General features: G+C 33.3%; 1 protein-coding gene across 1 annotated transcript in view; it reads left to right on the top strand.

Annotated features, from left to right (window-relative positions):
- LOC140059485 (polycystin-1-like) overlaps positions 1-14,053 on the top strand; it is a 29,389-nt gene extending 15,336 nt beyond the window's left edge. The window contains exons 18-37 of the mRNA XM_072105416.1: positions 227-398; positions 1,079-1,140; positions 1,593-1,655; positions 2,579-2,704; positions 3,140-3,265; positions 3,448-3,499; positions 3,863-3,936; positions 4,488-5,121; positions 5,569-5,864; positions 6,295-6,522; positions 6,808-6,909; positions 7,286-7,401; positions 7,678-7,843; positions 8,139-8,417; positions 8,532-8,702; positions 8,966-9,304; positions 9,398-9,527; positions 10,006-10,241; positions 10,511-10,679; positions 10,949-14,053. Of these exons, the coding sequence (XP_071961517.1) occupies positions 227-398; positions 1,079-1,140; positions 1,593-1,655; positions 2,579-2,704; positions 3,140-3,265; positions 3,448-3,499; positions 3,863-3,936; positions 4,488-5,121; positions 5,569-5,864; positions 6,295-6,522; positions 6,808-6,909; positions 7,286-7,401; positions 7,678-7,843; positions 8,139-8,417; positions 8,532-8,702; positions 8,966-9,304; positions 9,398-9,527; positions 10,006-10,241; positions 10,511-10,679; positions 10,949-12,384 (4,977 nt within the window). The 3' untranslated portion in view covers positions 12,385-14,053. The remainder of the gene's footprint in view (positions 1-226; positions 399-1,078; positions 1,141-1,592; positions 1,656-2,578; positions 2,705-3,139; positions 3,266-3,447; positions 3,500-3,862; positions 3,937-4,487; positions 5,122-5,568; positions 5,865-6,294; positions 6,523-6,807; positions 6,910-7,285; positions 7,402-7,677; positions 7,844-8,138; positions 8,418-8,531; positions 8,703-8,965; positions 9,305-9,397; positions 9,528-10,005; positions 10,242-10,510; positions 10,680-10,948) is intronic.
- Positions 14,054-15,314: the final 1,261 nt, after the last annotated feature.

Here is a 15,314-nt window from a genome sequence, read left to right as displayed (position 1 = left end):
GAATAATGTGAGTACGAGATAACTAGATCGTCTGGTTGCAGTGCTCGAACGAGCATTGGTAGGACTAGATGTATCAAAAATAAAACTTACTTAATTCATAGTACTTTATTTCACAACACATTTGTTCCATATGCTAGCAGGGCTAACACACTCATCAGATGAAAAGTACAAACTTTGAATATTTTAATATTGTATGAATGAACGAATCAGATCTGCTGTTTATTAGGTTAGACCTCCAAGTACAGAAGAAGCAGAAGCGATATTGGAAGAACTTGACAATAAACTTCTGAGTGATGATACTCCTTACGAAAATCTTAAAGCCGGAGGTGATACAATGTCTATTGTAGTGGCAGTGCTTCTGGATGGTGGAAGTTTGAACGGTATTCGAGATGTTACTGGTAAGTTTGTCTAAATTAACTTCCGCTATGCTGTGCCTATTATCACCCTCCCAAATAGAACCAAAATGCACCAATTACTTAATACCAGATCCAAAAAAAGCTATCAAACTTAGCTAAATTTATTCATAAAAGTTTGTATTTGTTTTAGTTAGATGTTGCTTCTCGATATATCAATTATGTATAAGACCAAATATTTATGTCTGGAAGTGTTTAGTTTGTTTCTGTATAAAGCTTGGTTCCCACTAGAACGTAACGCAAGGACGTAAACGCAACGCAAGCGTTTTAACCAATGACAAGCGAAGTTATAGACAGTTAGCAATCACAAGCGAATAAGCCATCGCTTGTGATTGGTCAATTCACTTGCGTTTCGTTACGTCCTTGTGTTGCGTCGTTAGTGGGAACCACGCTTAAGATTGAAATGTTTTTTTATACCCTGAAAAGGGTCGATAAAGAAATAAAGAACCACTGTGATTGTCACTGTCATTTAAGTAAGTTTGTTACTGTTTTTATAATGTTATTTTTTGTTTTTTTTTATTTCTTATTTTGAATGCAAATGAGCGCCTTGCTTTTCGCTAGAAAATGTATATATGCCTTTTAATGTTTTGGATAGATAAATAAATTAATATAATTTTAAGATTATTTACATTGAACAACAGTGTTTTTGTTTGTTTTTTAATTAGATAAATCGTTTGATGAGCAAACTGAAAGCTTATTAAATTCGACAACGACAGAATCTACCGCAGTAAGTTAATTAATTAGTTAAGATTGCTATATTGTTTGAAGGTTTGCATAGCGAAATCATATGTTGATTATCAAGTTTACGGTACATCACGTATATAAGTTCTAAAATGAACTGTTGAGTTTCTCGACGTTACGATCAATATGCTTTGATCGTATCGTCCTCAGGAGTGAGAACTCAGAACTAATTTATGTGGTGTACCGCAAACTTTATATCAATATTTGAGATTGATAATGGAACCGCTTATGTAATTGTGAAAAGAACTGTTCAGTTTCTCAAAGCTTCGATCAATAATGCTTCCATCGTGATTAATGCGTAGGTCTACGTTTGAGACCTTTCTCAAGATGTCTTTGACAACTACTTGTACATACATAGTTGGCTCAAATACAAGTTACAACAAAATCATATCAATTAGAATCAATAACATTGTGTGTATCAATGCTGTCCTTTTTCAGACAGAGGCGAAGTTGTCGGAACTGAGCGACCTAGAGGAATCTGAAAGAAACAAAAGAGCTCAAGTAAGATCATCAAGACATATATCTTGGTATACTGGTATATGAAAACTGTGAATTGTATTAAGTATTGACATACGATACCAAAAGAAGCCCATCTCGAAATGAAGCCCACTCCTCTTTGGTCTGCATAAGTAATCTCGAAAAGAAGCCCATCTCGAAATGAAGCCCATCTCGAAATCACTGGACTTCTTTTCAAGATAGTTATTGGCTTCTTTTCGAGATAGACTATTTGAATACCAAATGAACAAAGGTGGTTTAATGCCAGATAACTTGTGATGCAGATATAATGTATGACCGAGTTTATATCATACATTTATTTTACAGTTAAAAATGGTATATTTATCACAAATATGTAAAATTGGCAGGTAAATGTCTAAAAAATTCTACAGCAATTCACAAAATGTACAGCATTCATTTCGAATTTCGCCCCTCTTTAGTTTGCAAAAAAATCTTTAAATTAAGCCCATCTTGAAAAAAAGCCCACTCAAGATACTAAAAAAAGAAGCCCACTCAAGATACTAAAAAAAGAAGCCATGAGCTTCTTTTCGAGGCTTTACGGTAGTTTGATCAGACACAAACATTATCTATACAATTGATTTTGCTTTGGTCAGATCTATTTTGTTGATCAATACAGCTTCAGTTGTTTTTGTCTTTGGTCCATGTCAAAGAATATGTCCTTAAAAGAATACATAGTGTGCAATTTAATATATCTATTAAAGGAAGATAAGCTTTTGTGCAGTGACATGACCAATATATAAATTTCCCTGAAAATCAATAGGCATCTGAGTATGTAAGTATATACCTATGCACAGAATAAAATAAAAAATGAATAAAAAAACTAATTATCAACTAAAATGTAAGTTGGTAAAACCCATAGCAAAGTAAATAATAATAATAATAATACAAAGCTGTTTTATTTCATACAGATATGTGCAGTACTTGTAGATACTCTAACTTACGCTACTGTGAAGTCAGTCCAAGATATCACACAGATTGCCAGTGCTTTTGTTGTAGTTACAAATTCATCAGATGAAATTTCCGATGACGCTATAGTATGTCGCACATTTAAAGTTATATTGGCCCTCTGACATTTTTTGTTTTTGAACATGCCATTTCTAATTTCGCATAATAGTTATTCACTTTGACCATAAATTGGATTGACAAAAATATTTTTTACCTGAAAAAACTGTAATTTAAAGCAAAAAAATGGTCAAATTGGCTGCCAGCCAATAGGTTCTTGTTTGAATTTAATCGTTAATTAATTTTTTTTTAAATTAAAAACATTTTTTCTATAGAAGTTGCCTATTCAAAGTCAGATTTTATAAATGTTCATGTTTCTGGGGACAATACACCTTTAAGGATTAGTTCGACAGACGAATAAAACATTCAATTAATTAATCAATTGATTAACTAATTATTTACAAACTGTATTCTATTTATAATAGTTTCTACATTGTGTTTTATATTGTTGCGTGTATTCATTTCAGAAAGCCGGTCTAGAAATAGTCGGAGATATGGTTTCACAACTCATTGAATTTTCTTCTGATACTAACCAAAATGAATTGGAAGAAGCAGGTTTGAGTGTTATCAGTGCTTTGGGAAATTTAATTGAGGTGAGTCGGTACTTATTATTCAGTACGTGAATAATAAGTAATACGCATGCGCATTAGTGAACGCTTTCGATCCATTTGGACAAATTTGCCTCAATGAAACAAGTTTTATAACGTATGTTTAAAATCAAACATAATAATATACTTGTAAGGCAAATGTTTGTTTTCTTTAATTTCCTTATCAGGGTTCTACTCAGTCTATAGATAACCCATTATCAACAGCAAACGGATATATATGTAAGTTGGATAATTACAATTTTCAATTCCTTTTTTTTTTGTAATCCTTTTATTGCAATACGCTATTTAACATGCATTCAGGACTTTTTCTTTCTCTCTTTCTTGTGCTGTTAAACATTACATTTAGTAAATTTAGACTAGTTGTTGACACAGTGTTTTACACTTAATTGTAAGATACTTATATACATACATTAATTTTTCAATTTAACATGTTAGGAATTTCTTTTTTTTTAAACCTCTAAAAACCGTATAAAAGAATCACTAAATATATACTCTTTGCATATGTCCAGCTATACTGTATTTTTATACGTTGCATAAAATAAAAGTGTAACAGTTACAAATATGTTTATGTTTGTTTCTTAGCTCCGTCTTCATCATTAACGTCAACTGCTGGAACTACAGCTGATCCACAAGCCATGAAAGACCGAAATGACAAGGTACTTTCCCTCATTCATTGCCCTGTCGTTTTTGATATTTGAAAGCTATTGTCCATAGAATATAGGCCTACTTTGTTGCATCAGAAAAAAGCATTTTAGTCCTGAATAAGAACAAGAGTAAAAAGAGTAAACATATTAGAATCATCTATTGTTCGGTGCGACATAGCATTTTCGTTTTTCTTTGATTTTCACTTTGAGACAACCAAATGAGTCCCTATTCTGATTTCGGCCTGCAACTGCACATGCAGCTCTGCACTTGATCTTGTGTCCATCAAATACTTTTCAATTACGTACTTTTCAGAAAGTACTGTATGGCGAAATCTATTATTGACATGTTCTTTATTGTGAATATTTTCCAACTCAACGGGTTAATGCCTAACAATTGTCTGACATTTGAGAGTTTCCGATTTGCGATGACATGAACATAGGACTGATGACGACTTATTGTCCTTAGTCGTCGCAAAACGATAGCTTCCTAACATGATATATGGACGGGTACAATACTAATCCATGCTTTCAATACTGTAATTCTTGGTATGATGGTTTTTCAGGCCCGAAATGCAGTGAACACATTTATGGCAAATCTGGATACTGTTTCCGAAACACTTGGTAATAACAAAGTACCAGGAGAACCTCCAACCGCAATTGTTACTCCAAAAATTACTGTTCAATTGATGAAGGACTATGCTCACTTGCTTGGTAATGAAACAACGAATGAAGGAGCTGGTTCGTTTGATGTTGGAGCTTGGTGCGGTGGTATATTACCGAAGACAGGTTGTGATGATGAAGTTGTGATAGTTCGACAAAGTATGAGTATAATTATAAATCCGTACAATTTTGACGAATCATCAGAACAAATTCCTGATTATGCAACCACAATGTCATTTACGTTTCGCACAGGAAGCAATGACGAGATTTCAGTACAAAATTCACCAGCACCTATTCAAATATTTTGCCCTCGCATCGGCACACCCGAACCAGAACTGGAACTATACGTTCCATCAGAATATAATGAAACTGCCTATTTTTGTCATGGAATTGAAATTAAGGAAAACAAAACAGCATTTATGTTTGATTTCCGCCCAGAAGAGCAATCGCTATATTATGCTATTATGCTGCAGTATGAGACGAAACCAAACATCACACACTATGACCATATTTGGTTTTTTGGATTCAACGAAACTGGTAAGTGTTAGTGATGTTTTACGGTTTAGATATATAAGAGTTTAACATATTGATGTTTATAAGCGTTTAACATCTTGACGTTTATAAGCGTTTAACATCTTGATGTTTATAAACGTTTAACATATTGATGCTTATAGCGTTAACATCTTGATGTGAAAAATAAAAACAATCTAAACATCAAATGATTTGGTATATTACTTGATGTGTACAAGCGTTTAAGATCTTGATGTTTATAAGCGTTTAACATCTTGATGTTTATAAGCGTTTAACATCTTGATGTTTATAAGCGTTTAACATCTTGATGTTTATAAACGTTTAACATATTGATGCTTATAAGCGTTTAACATATTGATGCTTATAAGCGTTAACATCTTGATGTGAAAAATAAACACAATCTAAACATTACAATGATTACATCTAAACATCAAATGATTTGGTATATTACAGGATTTGATGACGTAAACAAGGATGATAGTATATATTCAGTGTTTTTATCAGACTCATACGTTGGCTACAATGCCGGGAAGTATCAGTTATGTATATCTGAAGTCACACCGATTGCTGACACGTCTGACATCATATATGACGCAACCATTGATGAAGATATCGAATTATTTGACGTGGGAGACAATGTTATTGTACAACTAAACAATGTTTCATATAACTACTCCTTGGTGATTTCTACAACAGGGTGTAAATTCTGGGATGAGGACATAGGAATGTGGTCGAGTGAAGGATGCTGGGTAAAATATATTTATTATTGTATAGTTATTTATATCCGAACGAGTTTATATAAAGGGTTGTAAATTGTTTATATAGAGTTATACACATGTAGAAAATGGAACTGGAAATGGAAAGAAACTTTGTCAACTTTAGACTCATCAATTATTGGAACGCCGCCCATACAATGTAGTAAACGTGATATTAAGCTCTGTCTACACTATCAAACTTTATGTGACCATAAATGGACATGATGATGTCATATCACTACCATCTAGATTTAGAGTGAAAAAATCTGTATTGGCTAAACAATAACTCATAGCCTCCTGGGTTATGAGATTTAATTTGGTTAAGAGGCAAATTAATATATTATACAACTTAAACCCAAAACAATCTGTCTCATTTGAATTTAAATTATTATTACTAAGTTAAACCGTGTTAATTTATTTGCAGGTTGGGACGGAAAGTAATTTATCAACAACAGAATGCTTTTGTAACCATTTGACCTCATTTGCAAGTTCTTGGTTCGTTCCTCCAGCTCCTCTGGATTTCGATTACATTTTTGCAAATGCCGGGTTTTTGGACAACATTACAATCTATTGCACCACTATTGCTATATATGTTATCTTTGTTATAATCTTTATTTGGGCAAGAAGGAAAGATAAAAAAGACGTTCTTAAGGTAAAGCATAGCATGGACTTTACGGAGACATTATATAAGCTTACTTGGGAAAAGAATTCCACATTCCATTACAAGTGCAAACAAATAATAACGGTCCATTCCAGATTTTCCAGAATTATTCGTAAAACTAAAAAACATGACGTCATTAAGAGCTTAAAATGTTCGTTTCCTCTACAGGAGATTTAAGAAGCTAATTGATATGTTTATTAAATTGAAAAATTATTTCTAATGTATTTTAAATGCATAATTTCTTTATTTAATGTTTAATGTTATTGTTGGTTTAAGCTTGGTGTAACCCCATTGCCTGATAACGCACCTACCGATCGCTATTTCTATGAAATCACTGTGCTGACCGGTCAACGGAAAGCTGCTGGAACTGACTCGAATGTAAGTGAGATTTAGACTTTTAAGACTGCTAACTGTGTTTCAAATTTCGTTGATTTATTTTTTCCATTGTCGAGCAAGATTTGTTGGGTTGCTTCAGCTTTCCAATCAATATACCTTGGTCCGAATCGCAGTATGCGTTCGTATGGTTAAGTTAATATGTAGGGGTTATGTATGTGCTATATTATGCGACTGTTGCCGTCAGCAGACAAGATACTGCAGTCCGGTTTTTGTCGGTAAACATGATACCGTACGAGAATCGACTGAGAAAACAGGCCTTGTTTGATTATTTCTTTTTCTTTTGTGCTGTAATTTACGCCATCTTTATTCAAATTCATAATCTATATTTGTATAATTATGCTTTTTTTTCAATTCTCAGGTACACTTCATTTTATCTGGAGAAGACGATGAAACTGATGTACGTTGTTTTGAAGACGATCAGCGTAAAGTATTTCGACGTGGTGGCGTTGACCGCTTTTTACTTGCAGTTCGCCAGTACGTATGATATATTAAAATTAAGAAAAAAATTAAATGATATGTTAACTCGAGACTTTACATGTTTGTATATTATTTATGCATTTTAAATGTGAGTTAAAATGTGTGCTAAATGTATAAAGCCAGCTAATAAAACGTAGCCTAAAGAAAAAGTAGGCTTACATCAAAATATGCTTTGATATAAATGTTCCATTCGCTGTAGATTTCAACTGTTTAGATATACTATAGCGTATCAGTTGTAACTTACTCGAATATTGTTTTAATTTTAATTTACAGACCATTGGGTGCCCTAAATTACATTCGAATCTGGCATGATAATGCTGGAAAGGGCAAGATGCAAGGCTGGTATCTTAAGTACATTGTTATCAAAGATCTTCAAGTGCGCAAACGATATTACTTTATCGTAAACCGGTGGTTCTCGGTCGTTGAAGACGATGGCCAGGTATTATCAGATTCTTAGTTTGTTTCACGTATTTTGTTTAATGAGTGTATAATATCGGCCAATAACTCCTGACGACAAGGACAATGAGCTAAATTAATTCGTACACATCTGGTACATCTGATTCAACGTACCCCGAGTACAAATTTTTCTCTGTATTTGTGTAGTTTATGTATTACGTCATTCGCTTAATTAATCATGCATAACGGATTATAACTAGGGCCATCACAACACTCTAATAGCGGTCTAGATTCTGATTTAACGCCTCGAATAATTTAATTTTATTTTCATAATTTAGATCGATCGTCTGATCGCTGTTGCCGGTAAAGACGAAATGCAAGAGTTCAGTCACGTGTTCTCAAACCACACACGAAAGAATTTGAATGATGGTCATCTGTGGTTTTCAATTCTTTCTCGTCCTGTTGGCAACAGGTTTACTCGTCTACAGAGGGCGGGATGTTGTCTGATGGCGTTGTGGCTTGAAATGCTCGTCAGTATCATGTTCTATAAGGTTATTCCACCTGCTGGTTCCGAAAACCCTGTCAAAATTGGACCATTAACCATCACTCCAGCATCGGTAATGAATATTCACATTTTTTATCCTTTGATATTACTTCACCAATTGATCTTTATAGTATCGAATAAAAAATAAAAATGTTTTTGTATTGGCATTTTTCTTTGTATTTTACAGGTTATGATCGGATTGGAATCAAGCCTTCTTGTATTCCCTATAAGTTTACTTGTTGTGAATTTCTTTCGTAAGTCTCGTCCGCGGAAGAAACGTAAATCTCGTATTATGGCAGCATATGAGAAGCAATCAAAGGCGTTTCAGAAGAAAAATAAATTGGACAGAAATACTCTGGTATGGTCTTTTAAGTCTTCTTTAACGTTCATTGTCAATTATAGTATTTAAATGAGGAGGATTTCAACATTAGGTACTGTGTATAGGCCTACAGTATGTTTGTGACAAAATATTAGAACGTTTCTTTATGCTCTCTTCAGCATTCTTGAAAAACATCAATATTATGTTTAGTTTTATTTATCTTTAATTTATATGGTATTGATTGATGGTTGATGATTAGCATTCATGAAAAAAATTATTATTGTTATTTGTCTTTATTCTAGGTAACTCCATCAGCTGTAAAGTTCTCCAATTTAGATGGAGAAGATCTCCAGGAAGTTAAAACCAAGCCTCACAAATCAAAGAACGATGAACAATTAGAACCAATTGTAGTTACAACTACTGCATCGGTACCGGTAAAAAAGAAAAAGAAGAAAGTGCGCTTTGGTTTCCCTTGGTGGTGTATCATTATTGCTTGGATCCTGACGATATTAAGTACAGCAACTGCAACTGTGTTTGTTATCTTCTATGGTATTCAACTTGGAAATGACGAAACATCTATGTGGCTTGCTTCACTGTTCATTAGTTTTTTTACAGCAATTCTCTTTACTCAGCCAATAAAGGTGAGAAATGCGTACAATTTACTATGATAATGGTGTACATTAATAGGTTTGAAAGCAATGAATTACAAATAAACAATTAATTGTCTGTTAAAGGTTGTCCTCATTGCTGTGTTCATCGCCTGTATTATGAAAACACCAGGAGCTGAACAAGAGGAAGATATGGATGATGACGAAGAAGAATTTTATTTGAAAACTGACGAAGAGTGGCTACATTTACCAGTTGGTGGGTTGTTAAAAATTGTATTTATACTAGTGCTAGATTAATGTAAGGTGGTAGTTTAATGTGGTAACTCTACTCCTGAAATTAACAATTTAAGGAAAACGTTGACTAGTGCGCATGCGTATTCAAAATTTCAACTACTTTTTGTGACGTGAAAATTGTGCAGCAAATCAAAACTCAGGATTGGTTGTTTCGCGCAAATATATTCACCTAGTGGAAAATAAGTTTAACTTGTTATGAACTATTATTTGTTATTATTAACACATGATGGAGCTTTTGCAACAACCAACCTGGGTCAGTCAATCGATGTGTCGCCGGCCGTCACCTGGATCTAAAAACCATCAAAACTGTGTCGGAGTGGGGAGCTATGGACACATGTCTCAATATCTCCACATGGCGTAGTTTGGTCGTCCCAAATCAAAAGCTCCCTGTTATTCATAAATCATTATTATTACAACAGATGTTTCTCTTGTCTTTATAGAAGGAAGAAGTAGAAAGATAACTTATCAACCACAAAAACCCGAAGACCTTGAAAGAGCTCGTGAACAACGACTAAAAGAAATAAAAATGTTTTCTATATTTCGTGAAATTTGCTTTTACTCTTTCTTTGTGATCATTTTGATGGTTGTCAGTTATGGTAATACAAATTCTATGGCTTATGATGTTAAAAGTGTTCTCTCATCGAATATCCAAGGCCCTATAAATAACTTTAACAAGGTATGTTACTCTTCATATTACTTGTTGTATTTCACTAAATACTATATATGTATTTTTTGTTAATTCTTTTCACGTACAGTAAACTCAAGATTAAATTGTTTACAGGAGGAAACACACGCAAAATACAAAAATATTAAACTAAGCTACCATCAATGCTACCATCAATGCAACATTTCTAAAACTATCTACTTAGGATTCTTTAAAGCAAAAAAAACATATAACATATATCCACATAACACAAACCATATATTTACTTGTAATTGTTTTAGATTACAACTAGAGAAATGTATTGGAGTTGGTTAAGAGACGTTCTTGTGCCTTCCCTTCAAGTGCCTGACTGGTATAACGGCCAAGCACCCAAGGAGAATTGGTATTTCAGTGACCGCCATTCACTTATACTTGGTTATGCAGTTGTTCGTCAACAACGCGTTATTCCAGGTGTGTTGTTCTTGCTTTTTCTTGCTTACCTATTGGAACTTGTTTCAGTACCAGTTTAATAGTTTTCAACAAAGTTTATATTTTGTTTAAAAAAATACTATACAGTATAGATTAAAATTTTAAATTTGCAAAAGTATTAAAGTCTAGAAAAATACAAAGACAACTAACAACGCATCATTGCCACCTAGTCTTTACAGACTAATAATTAAAAGTTGTTATGATTGTTCAACTTACTGTCCCATAACTGTAACTATGTTTGATTATTTCAGATTTATGCGATCCACATGAGTACTTTGAAGACATAGTAAATACCTGTAATGTTGCATACTCAGTCGGTGATTCTGATGTGTCCAACTACGGAGCAGAATGGACAAAATATAATGAAACCTTAAAGCACCAGGCCATTGAGTTCCAATACACAGACTGGGATGTCTTAGATAGTTACCCATTTCTTGGACGTCATGGTTTGTACAGTGGCGGCGGGTATATCATAGATTTAAGTGGTGATATTGATTACGTACAGAGTCGAATAGACAAGCTTCACAGCCAGCACTGGATTGACAAACACACCCGCGCGATATTTGTAGAGTTTTCCGTATACAACGCAGAAGTGAATCTCTTCGGAGTCATCAACATGTTAGTTGAGTTTCTGCCAACTGGATCTCTGTATCCAACTGAACGGATAGATGTAATCCATCTCCTTAGAACGTATCATGGCTTTGCCATGTTTGTCATTATTAGTGAAGGTATATTTATAGGGTTTATGATATTTTTTATTGTCAAAGAAATTAACAACTTTCGAAGAGAGGGCAAAAAATACTTTTCTAAATTCTGGAACTGGATAGAATTTCTCATTATTTCAATATCGATAGCTGGAGTGGTTCTTTACTTCTATCGGCACGTTGTCAGTAAGGAACTTGTCGAAAAGTTTAAGGAGAATGGAAGTAAAGAATACATAAAATTGCAATATGTTGCCAACTGGAATGAAGTGTTTATGTACATGCTGGGTACTGTTGTTTTTCTGGGAACAACAAAGTTTCTGAAGTTACTGCGATTTAATCGAAGGATGGCACTTCTGTCAACTACACTAAGAGCTTGTGCCAAGGATCTATTTTACTTTGGAATCATGTTCTTTGTTGTCTTTTTCGCCTTTGTCTCAATCTTTTATCAGTTATTTGTCACTATTCTGTTTGACTTTTCAGATGTAGTCTATACAATGGAAAGTCTTATCGGAACCCTGCTTGGTGCTTTTGACTTTGAAAGCATCAGTACGGCAAGTGGGTTGCTTGGTCCAATATTCTTCTTCTTGTACATGGCTTTCATGCCGTTCCTACTTATTAACATGTTCCTTACTATTTTAAATGAATCGTTTACTGAGGTGAAACATGACAACGACCAACAGGCAAATGATTATGAAATGGTTGATTTCATTATGCGTCATTTCAAAGGACTTCTTGGGATGAACAAAGCTCGGGACTTGCTTCATGAAAAGAATAATAAAGATGTTGATAAAACACCTGCAACCGAAATTGAAGAAAAGATTTCGGAATTCCCCAGTAAGGTTGATCAGTTGCTGGATACAATTGCTAAAGTTTATTTCGATGCTCAAAAGTTTGATGATATTATTTCGAAAATGGGTGGTGGACCAGAAGAAAAGCCAAAATTGAAGAAAAAACTCAATAAAAATATTAATTTTGTGGCATAGCTAGGAGTAGCCTTAGCTATCTAAAATCTTAAGAGATATTTCTTTATACATGTTTGCACCTTTGAAAGAACACTCACAATGATTGTAAATCAGGATTGTAAATCAGGATTGTAGGCATATGTTATATTAAGATTACGATTGATTATGTTTGAAATGCCAATTACAATAGGCATGATATAAGCTTTGTTTACCTTCACACATATCCTTCACAAAAATTGTTAAAAGTCACATCGAATTGAATGTGATCACGTTATAAAACCACTTTAGACTTAGAGAACACTGACTGAATACTGTATTTAAAAATTGTAATTGTTTGTCTAGGTCTGTAACACTAGATTATAGATCTCTTACATATACTACCGTAGGACTAAAAATACAATTTCTTTCGGTTAAATTCTATATAATAATTATATTGGTCTAATGGTAGGATGTCCGCATATGAAACAAAATATTCCGGGCTCACATCTCGAATGGGGTGGATTTTTTCTCATTCTCACAGATTCTCTCATCTTTACAGTTTCTGAATGAATGCCCAGTATATCACTGGGTGGTTAATTTCTCTGTCTGTAAATGTATTATATAATTATTATATATCGATGGGTAGCTACAGTAATTCAGCTGGATTATCTTGTAAATTAGAAAGTTAAAATTTGCATTTTAACTGTTATATCTTCTTTAATGTATCATAGGTTAAGTATTGGTGATATGTATTTACAGGTGTATCTAAGTGTCAGCAAATAACTCCCCGCCCTCCTTTTATCAACATTACTATAATATGTTTCGTTTGAGCAATGAGGAACCGTATCGTAAATAGCCGTATAATATACGCATATGAGGGAAAAACAAAATTAAATAATTATGCTTATTTTTTTTTTAATCGAATAATAAAATAATATTAACGTCAATGAATGTGATTGGGCCTACTAACATCATTCTTATACATTGTGTTAAGATGACGAAGGAGCTTCTTCTCCAGAGTTAACCGATTCATGAGTGTGTGCGGGTAATTAATATAACACAAATTAAGTCACCAGGAATCAAGAGGCATTACACATGATTAAATGTGGCATAATTAAATACGGCATTAAGAAGGCCTACTATATAAAAAAAGAGTATATATAGCCATATAACTTTATTTTTTTAATATACAATTAATTATTATTATTATTATGTAAACCTATGAAGCGAGCAATCTAGAGATACCCACCTATTTAAGTAAATTTGAATATTTAAATAAAATTCAGGCTGTAAAATGTAATAGTTATTAGTGAGTGATATTATTATTTTTCAGAAGTTTGGACAACATTTTTCTTTTTTATTTTTCGACAATAATGCTTAATAATAATACTACAATATATGCAATGTGTTCTGCGCATGTCACAATATGACCAGTTATGTAAAAAATATATGTGTCGAAATATGGCAATTACATGGAATTTTAGTATGTATTGAGGTAACATGCGCAGAGCATATTATTTGTTTCTGCGCATGTCACATAATGATTTAGTAACCAGTTATGTCAAAAAATAAAAGGGTCAAAATATTTCCCTGTCCATTTTTGAAAATGACCAAAATATCGACTTTTAAAAATCAATTATTATGCAATAATTAATATTGCCAATATGTGCACATATATTGCGTTATCATCATCCTATAGAGTCATAGTAACTAGTTATGTCAACAAATAAAAAGATCGAAATTTGGTCAGTACAGGAAAATTTTGGAAAAATGGCCGATTTTCGACCCTTTTATTCTTTGACATAAATGGTTACTATTGCATAAGAAACATGCGCAGAGACGAATAATGGGTTCTGCGCATGTCAATTGTGCTATAGTAACCAGTTTTGACATAAATGGTTACTATAGCATAATAAACATGCGCAGAGTCGACTAATGGGTTCTGCGCATATTAATTGTGCTATAGTAACCAGTTTTATCGAAAAATAAAAAGGTCGAAAATTGGCCATATTTTAGAAAAAATCCCTGTACTATAGTACAGGAAAATTTTGAAAAAATGGCCGATTTTCGACCCTTTTATTCTTTGACATAAATGGTTACTATTGCATAAGAAACATGCGCAGAGACGAATAATGGGTTCTGCGCATGTCAATTGTGCTATAGTAACCAGTTTTGACATAAATGGTTACTATAGCATAATAAACATGCGCAGAGTCGACTAATGGGTTCTGCGCATATTAATTGTGCTATAGTAACCAGTTTTATCGAAAAATAAAAAGGTCGAAAATTGGCCATATTTTAGAAAAAATCCCTGTACTATAGTACAGGAAAATTTTGGAAAAATGGCCGATTTTCGACCCTTTTATTCTTTGACATAAATGGTTACTATTGCATAAGAAACATGCGCAGAGACGAATAATGGGTTCTGCGCATGTCAATTGTGCTATAGTAACCAGTTTTGACATAAATGGTTACTATAGCATAATAAACATGCGCAGAGTCGACTAATGGGTTCTGCGCATATTAATTGTGCTATAGTAACCAGTTTTATCAAAAAATAAAAAGGTCGAAAATTGGCCATATTTTAGAAAAAATCCCTGTACTATAGTACAGGAAAATTTTCGAAAAATTGCCTATTTTCGACCCTTTTATTCTTTGACATAAATGGTTACTATTGCATAAGAAACATGCGTAGAGAGGAATAATGGGTTCTGCGCATGTCAATTGTGCTATAGTAACCAGTTTTGACATAAATGGTTAATTGTGCTATAGTAACCAGTTTTGACATAAATGGTTACTATTGCATAATAAACATGCGCAGAGTCGACTAATGGGTTCTTCGCATGTTAATTGTGCTATAGTAACCAGTTTTATCAAAAAATAAAAAGGTCGAAAATTGGCCATTTTTTGGAAAAAATCCCTGTACTATAGTACAGGGAAATTTTCGAAAAATGGCCGATTTTCAACCCTTT

Source organism: Antedon mediterranea, chromosome 1 (genome assembly GCF_964355755.1).
Source record: "Antedon mediterranea chromosome 1, ecAntMedi1.1, whole genome shotgun sequence".
Classification (NCBI taxonomy): Eukaryota; Metazoa; Echinodermata; class Crinoidea; order Comatulida; family Antedonidae; genus Antedon; species Antedon mediterranea.
The sequence above is the reverse complement of the archived record's forward strand: the minus strand, read 5'-3'. Positions and strand labels throughout refer to the sequence as shown.